Genomic DNA, 14,671 nt, shown 5'->3' with positions numbered 1-14,671 from the left:
TGTAGGCTCTACATTTCTGTCTTAAGATGTCGAATTTTTCCAGGATACTACTTTGAACACCTTGATTAATATTAGGAATCACACAACGGCTCAACGTCTGGGTTGAAACGTGGAGAATGGAAGCACGCAACGATGCGCAGTGGTGGAATCAACTCGAAGATCAGACCGAAATATAAAGTTTGGTCCGCCGGTGGATTAGTTGAACATCAGGGACCTTTGCTCACCTCTCGTCGACGTGATCGGACGGCTCAACATATTCCACAAAGGTGAGTTCGTTTACATTTGGAAGGGGGGTTTGGGACGCAATAAATGGCACCTTGATACTGTCTTAGGAAGCAAACTTTGCCAAGTGAGACAAAATAGATTAAACAGCCGATACTTTTAGAGTTCACCACTAGTGTCTATCCTGCCTTATGCCTTTTTTTTTTTTTTTTTTTTTTACTAACTGAAAGATTATGGTCTCCTTAATCCGTGATTGTGGATCCACCTTCTCCTCATTCAGAAAAACGGACAGTAGGCCTAATTAGAGATTATAAAACACGATCATAGCATTTTAGGCCATTGCATCTTTTGCATGTTATAGCCTAGGCCTACTGTCGATAATGTTATATATGCTGTCTGTAAGACAAACGGCTCTGTTGCGCCTATGTTATAAATGATGATACAATTGAAAATACACAGTAGACCTATACCTAATTAACAACAAGCTATAACAACATTTAAATATCAAAAGTGTTACAATAGTTATTTAATTTGATTATTCACTGCGCAACGATGATGGCAGCATAGAAATGAGGAACTAGCCAACCAAGAATTCGGCTGTTTGTTTAGTTTGGTCATTTCACATAGTTTATTGAGGTAATGTGACCCCTTGTGGCAGGTTGTCTAAAACCCTTTACTCTTCAACATAAAATTACTCTTTCAAATAAGATATAGGCCTAGATGATCACAGTGAGTCAATGTACTGGGTGTTTCCCCTCCAGATGAAAAGGTTATGGGTTAGATTCAACGGAGTCAATCTGTGAGCATCCTTTAGGAAGAGGCTCTATTGCTACCTGCCTCTTTGCAGTCTCATTGGATAAAAGCGCCTACCAAATACATGGTAAACGAATGGTAAATATAACCCCCATATGGTTAGTCTACATACTATGTGTACAGGAGTGTAACACAGTTGATATTGACTATTTCTTAGTATTTCTTAGTAGTGACTATTTCAAAGTCAAAAGCTTTTAAAGAAAACACACAGAAGAATGCACACAGAGGAATAAATACTCAAAGCTTTTTTTAACATTTTATGCAGAATATGTATAACATTCATCCAGACATAGAAAAATATGTAGGTATAAGTATGATAATAGACATTGACCCTTTCATCTGATTTCTAAGTGTTGATAATGAAATGATGCACCTTCCTGGAGAGGGGATGAACCAGCTGGTTTTTTAGATGGCCGAGTGGTCATCCAACTTGGCCAGTTGAAAATTAGAAAAATGTTTTGCCATGGAAGGCATACATTGGGCATACATTGTTCGATGCTAGTGTCAACACTGCATGGTGAGAAAGCTCTTCAGTTGCGTACGTGGCTCCAGTACAACAAGACAGTCAAGCCAGCAGGAGCCCAGGGTTGAGCCAGCAACCTTAAGCTGCCAGGCCACCATGTCTCTGAACTAGCAGTTCACTGTCCCAGCCCTACATGAGAAGTCATTGCAAATACCATCAGCATGTTTTACAGATGAAGTGGCATGCTTTGTGGTGCACATGAGCCATTCTCTTGGTATCCCAAATATATATCCCAAGGTATATTTTTTTTCTGATTTCCAATACTTGGCTTCAGGGCTGAAACAAACATTGGTTTGCACCTTGAGATTAACCCTCTGAGCGTAGTATAGTCTACGCGTAGTATAGTCCTCTATTCTACAGTTTGGACCACTGACTGCCAGTAAATCAGTGTGTCTGCCAGTAAATCAGCCATTTTATCATAAATGTGTGGCCAATTCTGTGTTAGCAGTCAAGAACCTGTATCCCACTTGTAAACCCATTTACATTCAAATGAAGGACAGTCGTGTATTTTTGAATTATCATATCTATGCATATTAGTTAAGTCTTCTTCATTTCATGTTCAGTTCATGCTGAAATTATGAACAGATAGTGTGAAGCTTCAAATATTTATATAACAAAGTATTTTAATTAGCATCATGGCAAATAATTGACCTTATTGCAACAGTTTTGGAGCTGTGTAATTAACAGTAAAAATGGGCAAAACCAGAAAAGACCAATGAGAACATTACAAGGTACTAGACTGTAGGATGCTACAACGTGCCGCCTCCTCAGTGCACCTGTTTATCAGGTACATATATGTTTCTGCATTGTCTTGTTTCCACTACATGAGCCATACATCTGATCCAGGCCCTTTACACACTGCAGGTAGGCACGGCAGTCATTTTTGCAAGTGCCCCTAAAATATTAACCTCATCAGCAGTGCAGAGATACGTATCGCATGTCAGTTTAGTAATTAAAGACGCTGAGGTGTTGGCTGCCGTCTTTCCAATAGACATGTAGTCATGACAGAGATCGCCCCTCCTTTTAAGCTGGCTACCATAGAGGCCGAACAGTTTCCATGTCAAGCAGAGATTATCTTACCTCCTGCCAGAATTTCTGGATCACAGTTCCAAAATTCAGAGGACAGTGGATAACCAAATCAACTACAATAGTATGTACATGTTTTCCTAAACCACACACAGGGTTGTATGTGGTCATTTAGTAGTCATTTAGCAGGTACTTGTCTGCAAAGTGAGGGTGAGAACAATCGAAGCATACAATCAAAATTGGAGAAGATCCAAATGCTGCACGACCAGTTAAAAAATACAACAGAGTGCAGACTAGCCAGACTAGCTATATATTTGTATTAGTGACAGTGACAGTTTCTAAATACATCACTAGCGTGATAATATCACAAATCAAACCTGCAATTCGGTGAAAGGTTAAATTGTCTTGCTCAAAGATACCTACATGCTACAGACTACTCTTCCTAGCCACTAGCCACTACAAACACTATTCTACACAGCAACTAAACTGCCTCAATTCAATTGTTTGGGATTTTAAGGTCAATAATGAAGCTTACCTGCAACATCCTTAATTTAAACTCCTCTATAATAGGCCTATGTCATTTTTAAGTTGGGCTGGCCACTAGGCATATATACTAGGCATGATATACTAATCATAAGCAACAAACAAAAGCGAAATCCCATTGTCATTCAATGTTAAAAAATAAATAATATGAGCACATGTAAGAACAAGTAAGCCAATTTAGCTTAATACAGTTTCCAAACTTCCAAGGGCTGTGAATCAACGAGCACCAAATCAAATACAATGGTATGGTCACGTTTTCATACATACAACATTTAAAGTTAGTCCTTTGGTGCTTTTATATAAAATGAGGTTGAGAACAATTTAGGCATTCAATCAAAATTGATGTCTAGGTGTTGCACCACCTAGTTTAAAAACAACAACAGAGTCAAGCGTATAGAAATTAGTGAATATACATTTGGTAAACTGGTAAGGGTTCATGAATTAAACATTACTTAATATTAATGAGTGCAGTAATAAGCATTAATATACAGTTATCTTATGGTCTATTAATAATTGTGTTAATTTTACTAATGTTAACTAAGGAAATGGTGTTCATGTTAATTGCGGTATTAATGTTTATAAAATGTAATAGGATTAGGGATAACCCTAACACTAACCCGATGACCCTAACCCTAACACTAACCCACTGACCCTATCCCTGGCCCCTATTCTAATGCTATATAATAATGTGAATTACTGAATTATCTTATCTTAATTAATGGTTAATTAATTACCCTTATTGTAAAGTGTTACTTATAATCAGTTTGCTAAATTCAACACTCAGATACCAGTGCATTAAAGGTATATGCAATAGAGCGCATCAGTGTGATTTCAGAAGTAAGAATCCCATTCATATAAAGGTTTGATTTAAGGCCATAATGTCGTAACCATTCAAAGTATATATAGTATTATATAGTGAAACAATGGAAGAAGCCAACGTTTTATTCGCGATGTAATTTGAAACCACTACCCTACCCACAATCCTAAAGTGTAACACGGCGTCTTTGATTGGTGGAGCCCACTGTTACCATGGAAACGTTTACCACACCCCTGAAAAGTCAAGTTGTCGATGACTGCTGCCATGAACTCGATCGCTTACCACAGCAACCATGATTTCACACGATTAATGGAAAGTTAGAGAGTTGTAAGAGCTGTGGAGGAAATGAGCTGTACATGTTGAAAAATATGTTGAAATAGAATATATGATAAAAAATAAAAGTACAAATATATGATACAGCAATAGCAGTGTTTTTTTTTGTAATTTTGGTAGTATAAAGGCTAGGAATACATAATGTTGAATGAATACTTAAAGGTTGTATCAGTGATTCTAGGCCGAGACATAAATGATCACATCTTTCCTCACGATCCGCTGGCTGCCTGCCCCATAATCAGGCCGTCAAAAAAACGTGTCTCTGTAGGCAGCCTATGCTCTGCGATCTTACATAAAATCTAATTGTACTACCAACCACTCAAAACCAAAATAAATAGTATTCCAACCAATCACCGACAAGGGGTGGGTGTTGTGGGGTTTTGCGCTGCTTTCATGATACTTTTTTACTGGATGCACAAAACACGGAAGGGAGGGGCGAGCTGGCTGTTTGTTTGGGATCTGTCGTCACCCAACATCGCTGATACAACCTTTAACTGGAATACGAGACTGAATTCACATTCAATAACACGTTTAGTTTAAGCAAGCACTCTGATTGGTCAATTCCCATTCTCGAGCGTGTTTAAATGCCGAACAGGAACAAAGGAACGTACCATGTCGATACTATACATACACACACATAAACAAACACACACACACAGAACATATGACACAACATGTATTAACAATATAAACAATCTAATGATGCAAAGGTTATAAGATGTGAGAAACGCGCTCAACTATTGGGTTGGAACCATTGCGAAAAGGTTTATGGAATGAGTACTTCCTTCACTCTTATATAACGTACACAGTCTTGTACCTTTGCCTTTTCTTCAGTTTTTCCGGTTTTTCCGGTTTTTAGTTTTATGGTCACGACTATCCTGACAAATGATGGCTTGGTTCCAGACTTAAAACTCTTCATATAACGATTGTACGAAAAGTCAATCGAGAAATGAATGGGAAATTTACTTTCAGAACCAGAGCTGTTAAAAAAGGGGCAGTTGTTTTGAATTTACATCTATTGTATTCCAAACGAGTGTTTAGCACATCCCATAGCTTTATCCTGCTTTCTCAAACCCAAATAAGTGCACACAAACTGCACTGGCTAGGTAGCTTTCTCCAATAGTGGCCACAAACAAAGAAATCCACTATACCCCCCGGTTCTTTTAATTCTGTTTTAAATTCTGTGTTTACTCGCCAATGTGCATGCTCACAGACTGAGAGACTGAGGCGCGCCTTTAGAACTACTACGAAGAGACTGGCTGCGGTAAAGGCAGTGCACAGCATCATTTCAATAAGTCGTGGGTAAGAATAGGAGATTGTGTTTTTTTATTTGATTGGGCCACAGAATAAGCATAGTGTTTACATGCCACTGCACATGCTCACAGACTTAAAGAGACTGAGGGACAAGCAGTTAGAATTCTTGAATCTCCTGGTCATGAGCACGGTCCTAAATTTTGGATCACACTATGGAGGTTGCAATGGACTGGCTCGATAAAGGAGTGAAATTTGTTTGTAGTTGTCTCGTTCTATGTACATTCTTTCAACCGGGAACTGAGCACTTCATTTAGATTCAGAAGTATATTATTTGGCTGCCTTCACATCAGTTAAAAAGCACCCCCTCTTACACTTACCCTAGCAAATTTTACTCTGCACTCAGAATTCTGAATTAACAGACTGCCTGTAACGCCCGTAAGTCATTATCTTCGCCCTGCAGGCCTCAGCCTCTAATTCATTCATTCACAGTGGCATGTAAACACAGAATCTGAACATGTGGATTTGTTAGCTTCTGAGCCCTATTGGAGAAAGTTACCTATCCAGGGCAGTTCAATGCGCTTACTTTTGTTGGATAGACCAAGATACAGCTATGGGAGATGCTAAACACTCGTTTGGAATATAATGGATGTCAATGGCTCACAACCTGCCCAGTTTCGGAATGCGCCTACGACGGGGTGAGTTGAACAAAAATCATGTCGGATTTACATCTGGGCACAGACGATGTCAACCATTAACCTGGGGTCTTAACAAACTGGCCAAATGATTTAAGAACAAGTAAGCCACTTTAGATGGATTTCTGTGCAGCGGTGACTGTAATGCTCACCTTCAGCCAGACCTGGAAGTTGTACTAACTGTACAGTACTGTACTGACTGTTGTTCTGACTGTGATGAACCTCGTTGCTGCTAGGTGATGCTCTGGCTGGTGGCCTTTCTGCTCACACTAGCAGAGGACGTGATTTCGCAAGGGAAGAAGGAGACACCTGCAGAGCTCCTCCACATCTACAGAAGACTCAGCTGGTCCGCTGGCAACAACGCCATGGTGGAGGAGCTGACGGCAGACATGAACAACGGGGCCAATGCCCCATGGCCGGCTCTCGGTAAGCGCTTCAGTTCAAATTCAAATCAATTAAATTCCATTCCATTCTAATTCAATTCACTTTACTTTAATCTTTCATTGCATTGCCAAATGTAACATTGAATTGAGTTGAGCCCACGTTGCTGAAGCTTTTTTTTTGCTCAATGTTTGTAACAGAACGTAAAGGCATGGATGATTGGCAAATACTGATTTTCTTTGGGTCGTCACTGACTAATGACACATGTGGGCCCTGAGACGAGACCAGTTGACAATCACTCAAAGGGGTCCAGTACAAGGTGTCCACTGAAAGCTTTTTCATTTCTGCACTGCACTGACATATGTAGAACATTTAGTTAGACAGGAAAACACATAACAACTTAAATATAATTTTTGTGAAATTGGTATTCTTGTTGCATTGTATCGTATCGTGTAACATACCCTTAAAACATAGGTGTTTTTTATTATCTTTTAAGATGGCGACATTCAGTACATCCTTAAATTTGATCATAATAATTTTGCAACACTGCTTGTTCTATGCACATTTCAACTGGTAGTGATCATTAAATAGTCCCTCCCCCATGACTAATATAACCTCAGCAAGTATGCCTTGGAGCTGTTGTCATAATGCATAACACATGTATAGCCTTGGTCAACATAGAATGGACCCCCAGTTATGACAAGGTAAAAATAACCTGTCCAGTGTGCTGATTGCTGTCATTCATCATTGTCTTGTCTACTTGACAGCCAGGGGCATGACATTTACTTTTAATGTTGTACTTTGCAACCATGGCCTGTTGGTCAATGGTGGATTATATCACTGAACTAGATTGATGTAACACAAGGCCTTGTGCAGAGTATAAAGCATGTCCACAAAGACAATACATGTGGAGTTGAGAAGTTGAGAAGTATGTAAAAAAATTAGTCTAATGTAAGTTTGAATACAAAAGGACCTGATTAAAAGCAAACATTCAGATTTTAATGTGAATGTGATATTAACCTTGTAAATTCAAATGAAGTACCAAGGATTGAAAGGAAACATCAAGTCCTAAAACAATTAGGGCCCCACATACTAAACAAATAAATTAATTAGCTTGATTTATTGAAATATTGAAACAATTATACAATTATATCTAAAATTTGTAATTAATGGAAGAAAAAAAAATCTGTCTTCCTAATAGATTTCCAACATGTTATAAAATATACAATGCTTATGGTTTATAGCACGCAGCTTACTATAAATATGTGCTGTGGCCAATGTGGATGATACCATTTTTTTAATCTAGATTGCATCTAGATCGCAAAATCTTTATTTACACTAAAGGCACAAGGCGCTCTCAGCTTGATAATCACACGTACAATAGGGGCCACAGGTTTGTTTCATATCTATGATTTGCACAATCTCTGAGACAAAGTGATTTCAACTATTAGATAAAAACGCCCCAAAGATAAAGACACATGAGTTTCATGAAAAATAATGTTGCATTCTTTCCTTTAAATGACGTATGCAAAATGTTGGATCCCTAAATATTTGGGAATGGTTCTATAATTATATGAATTAATGTAAAAGCTCTAATGACATGTTTCAACATGGATTGATATGTACCTGTGTAGGTTCAACTGAAAAGGCCCTCTTTTCTTAGCCTCGGGGAACATTTTTGTGCAGTTACGCTGCCCACACCCCAACCAATGCCCTGATTTCTATCCACCTTCACTTGTTCACACACACACACAACAATGAGGCATGAACTGACTAGAATCTGTTTAGTGCTTGGGGGTCATCCTACCTAGCGTTTAGTGGCGCTGTAGGGCAAGTTGGAAAGAAAAAAAATTGATTGTAGAGTATCTTTATTCATTTTAGCACGCTTGTGAAAGTAGATAAAAAAAACAATAGTTTCCTCTTGTCTACTTTTACTTCAATCGCATGAACTCTGCCTTACCTCAAGTGCCTCATACAAACCAGAGCTGCCACAATACCTTCACAATGAATCGAGATATTTTATCAATGGAGCCTCTGGTAGGGAATCAGCTTGATCAAAGTGGGCCTGGCTTTGAGGGCGCCAAGTTGTTGCTATGAGCTGAGTCTGATGATGACCCCCAAGCAGTGCTGTAGAGGTGCCTGGAGAAGGGGATAAACTCTTCAACACCCCGTCCAGCAAAGGATAAACTCCCTGTCTTTTAAAAAGTGACATGCAAGACTATTCATATTTAGTCACCCAAAAATTGGCCAGTAGTAATTGCACATTGTCACCTAACTTCTGCTGCTTGACTTAATGGAGTAAGGATCAATATGAAATTAACAATAGCCACAGAAGAGATGTATATTTTGTAATCAATACTGATCCTGTCACAACCCGGCTCCAAGGCTGTGCCAAAGTAGGGAGAACAAGCACGAGCTGGCTACTAGCAAGCAGTATTTATTTAACAATTCAATCAAGACAAACGTGTAAAGATCAGTATCAGTCATGAATGCATGTATGGATGTGTGATAGTGTATGTGCAGATCAAAATAAACAAAAAGAAAGCACTGCCATCAGGCCTGCCGGTGAACAGGAGTCAGTTCCCCGCCAGCCCCTTTCACAGAATGAGGAAGGTCTTTATAAGCAGAGCACACTGGCCCAGGTGTTCCTCATGCCGCTGACGATCCCTCCACTCAGCATCTGTAAAACACTCAAAAGAAACAGGGACACCTAATGCCTGGGAGGAGGGATCGTCACAATCCACAGACAATGGGTGACAACTACATAATAATATATTTTAGTGAACTATTCCTTATTCCTAAGTCCATCCACATGTGAAAAGTGGACATCTATTCCATCACCTTGTTAGTAGTCTATGGGCAAGTAGTTTATTTTTTAAAAAGTCTCTTGCAACAGTGTAGGCCAGAGTGTGCAACCATTATAAAATTAACATTATTTGCAATATGACTGGTCGTACACAGGCGTAATGCAGTGATAAACTCTCTTGGTTGAGTTTAAAGACACTATTAGAAAACTGGGGTTGGAGTTGCTTTTTCTCATGCTGCAACTCTATTAAACTATAGCACACGAGAAGGCTCTAACATGATTGTAAAGCCAACATAACTTCAGTCAAAAGAATAAAAGATAAAGACTACATTCAGTCATTCATACTGTATAGATGTCGGTCTGATTTAGTTATTCGTTCGCCGTCACAATGCTTCAAGGGGAATCCCTGCTGGGTATAATAAACAAATCCATGGTGCGAGGGAACGTATTTACAAAACCATGCGCTTGGTATCAGAGAGCACGGTTGAAAAATCCGTATCGCACAGATTTACACATCAAGGTTTTGTTTTCTACCATGTGATCCCAGAGGGGCTCTGTACATGTCAGCCACTGTTTACGTAAAGATAATCTCTTTATTGGGTGTTTTTTTGGGAACCTTTGCATTAATTCATATGAGATTGGATTGGCTACCCATGTGCTGAACTGTATGGCTAATTGGCTATTGCTATTGCACTACACCACTGCCGCCAAGGCCCCTGTTCGAGTTGTCGAAGAAAAGAGGAAGTGGCAGGGGTTTTGGGGAGGTCACCCAACAATCATCATGAACCCTTGACCAAAGTTATGCACCTTGCTTGTGATATGACACGCCCCTTTTGGCTGATTGGCTGGAAAAGTTAATCACTTCCTATTTTTGCCCATAACCAAACTACACACCAAATTAAGTGCACATTTGTGTTATCCGCCTCACAGACACTGAGACATATAACAAATAACTTCCTTGGTGGAGGTAATAATAAAGATACTCTGCTTGTAAAGACTGACAAGATAGCTTTTTAAAAATAAGTCACATGAAAATCAGCTCTGTGTGAACGGGGCCTCTTAAAAATTGTAAAACGTAAACTAAGTAATGCAATGCTGACTTACATTATATAATGTATTATTATGTTGTGTGTGCATATATATATATATATATATATATACATAGCTTTGTTTAATTATCTGAGAATATCAGACTTTCTCAAGGCTGTTGGTATTTAGGTCTAGTTTCGCAGATACAGCAACACAAAGGCATCTAATTCAACTTAGTTTCAGCGTCAATTTTGATGTCTATGTTGTTACATGTTTTTAATGACATGTGTTTGTGTGTCTCTCAACGACGCCTACAGATCGCCCTCTGCTGGATAGAGAGGAAAGCAGCAGGTGGCGACGGTCTCCACTTGAAGAGCCTACCTCCCCGAGCACTTCCCGGCGGAAAACAAACCGCAAGAAGCACACGGTTTTCCGAGACTGCCGCATTGAGAAGAAGCAGATCCGCGTGCGGGACCTGGGCCTGGGCTTCGACTCGGACGAGATCGTGCTGTTCAAGTACTGTGTCGGCACGTGCCAGGGCGCACGGGGCAACTACGACCTGGCCCTCAAGGCCATGATAGAGAACAGCAACGTGTCCCACAGGAAGGTCAGCACCCAGCCCTGCTGCCGTCCCACCCGCTACGAGACTGTGTCTTTCATGGATGCTCGGACTATCTGGCAGACCATCCGGAGGCTCTCAGCAGCCAATTGCAGCTGTGTGGGTTGAGGAGTCGGGAGAGAGTGTCTACATAACACACCAGTTAGCTCACCCTGACCACAAGAGATGCAGTGGATGCAGCAGACATGCCGGCCCGAGACCAGCAGCAACCCGTCCAAGCAGTGGAACAACCGGGGTCTGGGGTACGGTCTAGTGTGTCAGTCTGAGGTTGATACCCAGTTTGTAGTTGCCAGGTGCATAAACCATACATGTGAGACAGCAAAGCATTTTACCAGTTGGTAAAAATCGGTCTTGACTAACAGCAAAGTGTGAAAGTTTGATGTCCTCAGCACCACATGAAGTCATTGAATGGCTAAGTAAAGTGGTGTTTTGTTTTAAAACAAGCTTGAGAGGTTGTCAATGTTGAATAGTTGATCAAGGACTACATTTTCTGTCGGCCATTTGACTCATGGAAGAAGCCACAAAGTATACAAATGACAAGTAAAAGCTTTTTCTCAAACAACAAAAAAGTACTTTTGTGATTGTGATCGTGACTTTGGCACACGCCATTTGGAGCACTGCTTGTTATGGATGTGCATGAAGGAAACTTATAACTCAACTGTTCATTGCCCATATAATACGTGAATTTTACTTGGTTGATGTTAAACGGTTATTCGCCGAAGGTGAAGTGAATAGTGGGGAATAGCCCCCCTAGACCGAAGGGCTATCCCCCACTATTCACGGAGCCTGAGGTGAATAACTGTTTTGGTATATACTACACGTGAAAACTCCAAAAATAAACAAGATAACACATTTTGCCGGGATTTATTTGTTTTTATTAGCGTGACGGGACGACCGTCACGCGCGCTGGACAACATCCCGAGTTTGAGATCTCAATCATGGGATATTGCCCAATATCCCAAGATAGCGAACCAATCAAATTGTCTTAGGAGGTTCACGTGTAGCATATACTAAATCCAGATATTCAAAGATAGTCAAATTAATGTGTGTATATATATATATATATATATATATATAATTTTCCTACAAGCAATCTCATTGTAATTCCATCTGAATAACTAAGTGGGCGACTAACTACACTTTAATCTATTATTCATTTACTATTTTTCAGTTAAAGTGTAATTCCGGTGAAAAATTGAACCCAGGGTCCTTTTCGGCATGAAGACCCATAAAATAAGCCCTCCAGCCACTTTTTTTCGTTGATCATCGAGTATAGAGCTTTCCCTAAATTGCCCGGAGCAATCTAACAGCCCAAATGGCTTCCATGTTATTGGCTAGGGGCACAGCGAACAATTCCAAATCTGCATTTTTTAACCTAATTCTAATATTGCTCAAAATAGCACCAAACCTCTGCAGTAGCATGACTAGGGTCCCTCCCTACACATAAAACAAAGCATCAACAAGTAGCGTGCCGGGAGTTTATTAAGAAAGTCCAAGCCTGTGCCTTACCGGTAGCGAATGTGTTTTTCGTAGGCAGAATCCGGAAGTTGGTTTAAATCCCTAATCCAATCCAAAAAGGCTAAAATCCGTGACGTGACCGCAGGGTAGGTAACTTAAATTGTATTCAATAACACGCAAGTTTAAGCAAGCACTCCAATTGGTCAATTCCCATTCTCGAGCGTGTTTAAATGCCTGGTGAAAGAACGGACAAAAATATTGTGTAATCGTATAAATTTAAAAAAATTGACCTGTGCGCATGTTTTTTTTTGGACATGCGCGCAGGTAAAAAAAAAACAACATGTGCGTGCAGGTCAAAAAAAAACATGCGCGTGCAGGTCAAAAAAAAACATGCCCGCAGGTAAAAAAAAAAACATGTGCGCAGGTCAAAAAAACATGCAATTTTTTTTTCTCCGTTTTTTTTAAAATATAAATATTTTTTAATAATTTTTTTTATCATAATTTTTTTGATCTGTTGTGATATGAAACAACTTTATCTTATAACCAAGTCTCATATAAAAAAGAAATATGGCCTTGCTTTTTCTTTGCAGAAAAATAAAAAATTGCAAAAACACCAATGATGATTCATAATGTTTGTCAATCAGATGCTTATTCGTTTTTTGGGCAACAGTCAGCCTCCTATCAACTGTATCGATCATTAAAACAAAGTCCTCATCTTCAATCATTGGGACTGCTAATCCTGTGTGTACAATGCATTTTGCTCTGGCGTCCTCCTTGGTCTGTTGTTGTTCTGGGATGCACTAGCTTTATTTGCACTCAGTGGCCCATCCTTGTCGGAGGCCTTCTGTACCTGTGAGGTAGAATGGAGGGGGGTCCGATTTTTCTGTCTCTCATCCACTCACGTCTCTCACTCAAACATATGCGCACACACAGCTCCAAGTTGTCTCTATACTATATTTCTGCTCCTTTCTCCCGTCATAAGAACATTACTGTATGTAACCGTGGCTATCTGTTGCGTGGCTTTCCCACTAAGATAGCTTTCTTTATAAAACATTAGTATTCATTTTTAGTGTTTCTCATGTCACAGAAACCACAGTGAATCCTGTGTTTCTGTGCCCTGCTGTGGTGTCGACAGCACAGAGCTCCGGTACCGTTACAGGACAGTGGTGGATTCTTTCAGCTTGTATTGTATTCCAATTTTAGCGAAAACACACATAACATTAGCTTGAAAGAAAAAAACTGTTTAAGTATGCTTATCTTTGCGTGAATTTCGGGATGACTCGTCTGCCAATGACTTCAAGTTGGTTGTGTTTTAACCGGTGATTGTTGCGCCAAACTGTTTACAAAGGGACACTTGCTTGTGACGCAGCAAGTGCCTGCTAGTTGACCTGCTGGGCGGGACGATCAGTACTTCCCCACATATAGAGCTTAGTTCTGATTGGATCGCTTCCCAAATCGTCCAGCTTACATTTTTGTCTTGTTTTTATTCGTTAACGAAAGTGTCAAAAGATTTTGTCGTAGTTTTTGTCACCCTAAATTGATTTTTATTTAGTTATCGTCTCGTTTTCGTCAGACTGTAGACCCCCCCCCCACCCCCAATGTTTTCTCACTGGATCTCCACGAATCACACAAGTGGCCAATTTTGTTTAAAAAACTGTGAATTTCGCCGAAAGGTGACTAGTTTGCATGCCTGATATTAAACTAACGTTAGTCAAACGCATTTCTCTGATAGGGTTAGGGGTAGGGTTACGGTTAGGGTTAGGAGTCAGCGTGCGAGTTTGCCTGACAGGCTGCCTGTCCAATCCTAGCGCTTGAGGCGGGACTTCTTCCGGATTCCGCCTATGAAAAACACAAGCCATTTCTCAATTCACGTTCTCGTCTGTACTTGTGTACTTGCGTTCTCGTGAAACGTCATCAGTGATAGCCCAAGTACTGTTCCAATTCCAAGTACGCGAGTACTGTTGTAAAACCCGTGCTGTGTTCCAATATCCATACTCCCATGAGTACACTTGCACGTAGTACACTATCCGCACTGACTAAGTGCGCTGATCTTCAGATGTCAGTGTCGTTCCAAATCTAATACTCTGTGGTGCACTACTCGGAAATTACGATCGCGACTGCCGTCGTGGCTCCTCCCCCGCAAAAAACATCCCGC

At 40.2% G+C, this 14,671-nt stretch overlaps 1 protein-coding gene across 1 annotated transcript; it reads left to right on the top strand.

The window, feature by feature from the left end:
- The first annotated feature begins 205 nt into the window (after positions 1–205).
- Positions 206–11,182, top strand: artn (artemin). Its single transcript, XM_084472835.1, has 3 exons — positions 206–266; positions 6,460–6,649; positions 10,757–11,182. The coding sequence occupies exons 2-3, from the start codon at positions 6,463–6,465 to the stop codon at positions 11,164–11,166; spliced, it is 597 nt and encodes a 198-aa protein (XP_084328961.1). The 5' UTR covers positions 206–266; positions 6,460–6,462; the 3' UTR covers positions 11,167–11,182.
- The last annotated feature ends 3,489 nt before the right edge of the window (positions 11,183–14,671 follow it).

Source organism: Micromesistius poutassou (genome assembly GCF_964030765.1).
Source record: "Micromesistius poutassou genome assembly, chromosome: 9".
NCBI classification, from domain to species: domain Eukaryota; kingdom Metazoa; phylum Chordata; class Actinopteri; order Gadiformes; family Gadidae; genus Micromesistius; species Micromesistius poutassou.
Note: the sequence above shows the minus strand (reverse complement) of the source record. Positions and strands in the feature narration are given on the sequence as shown.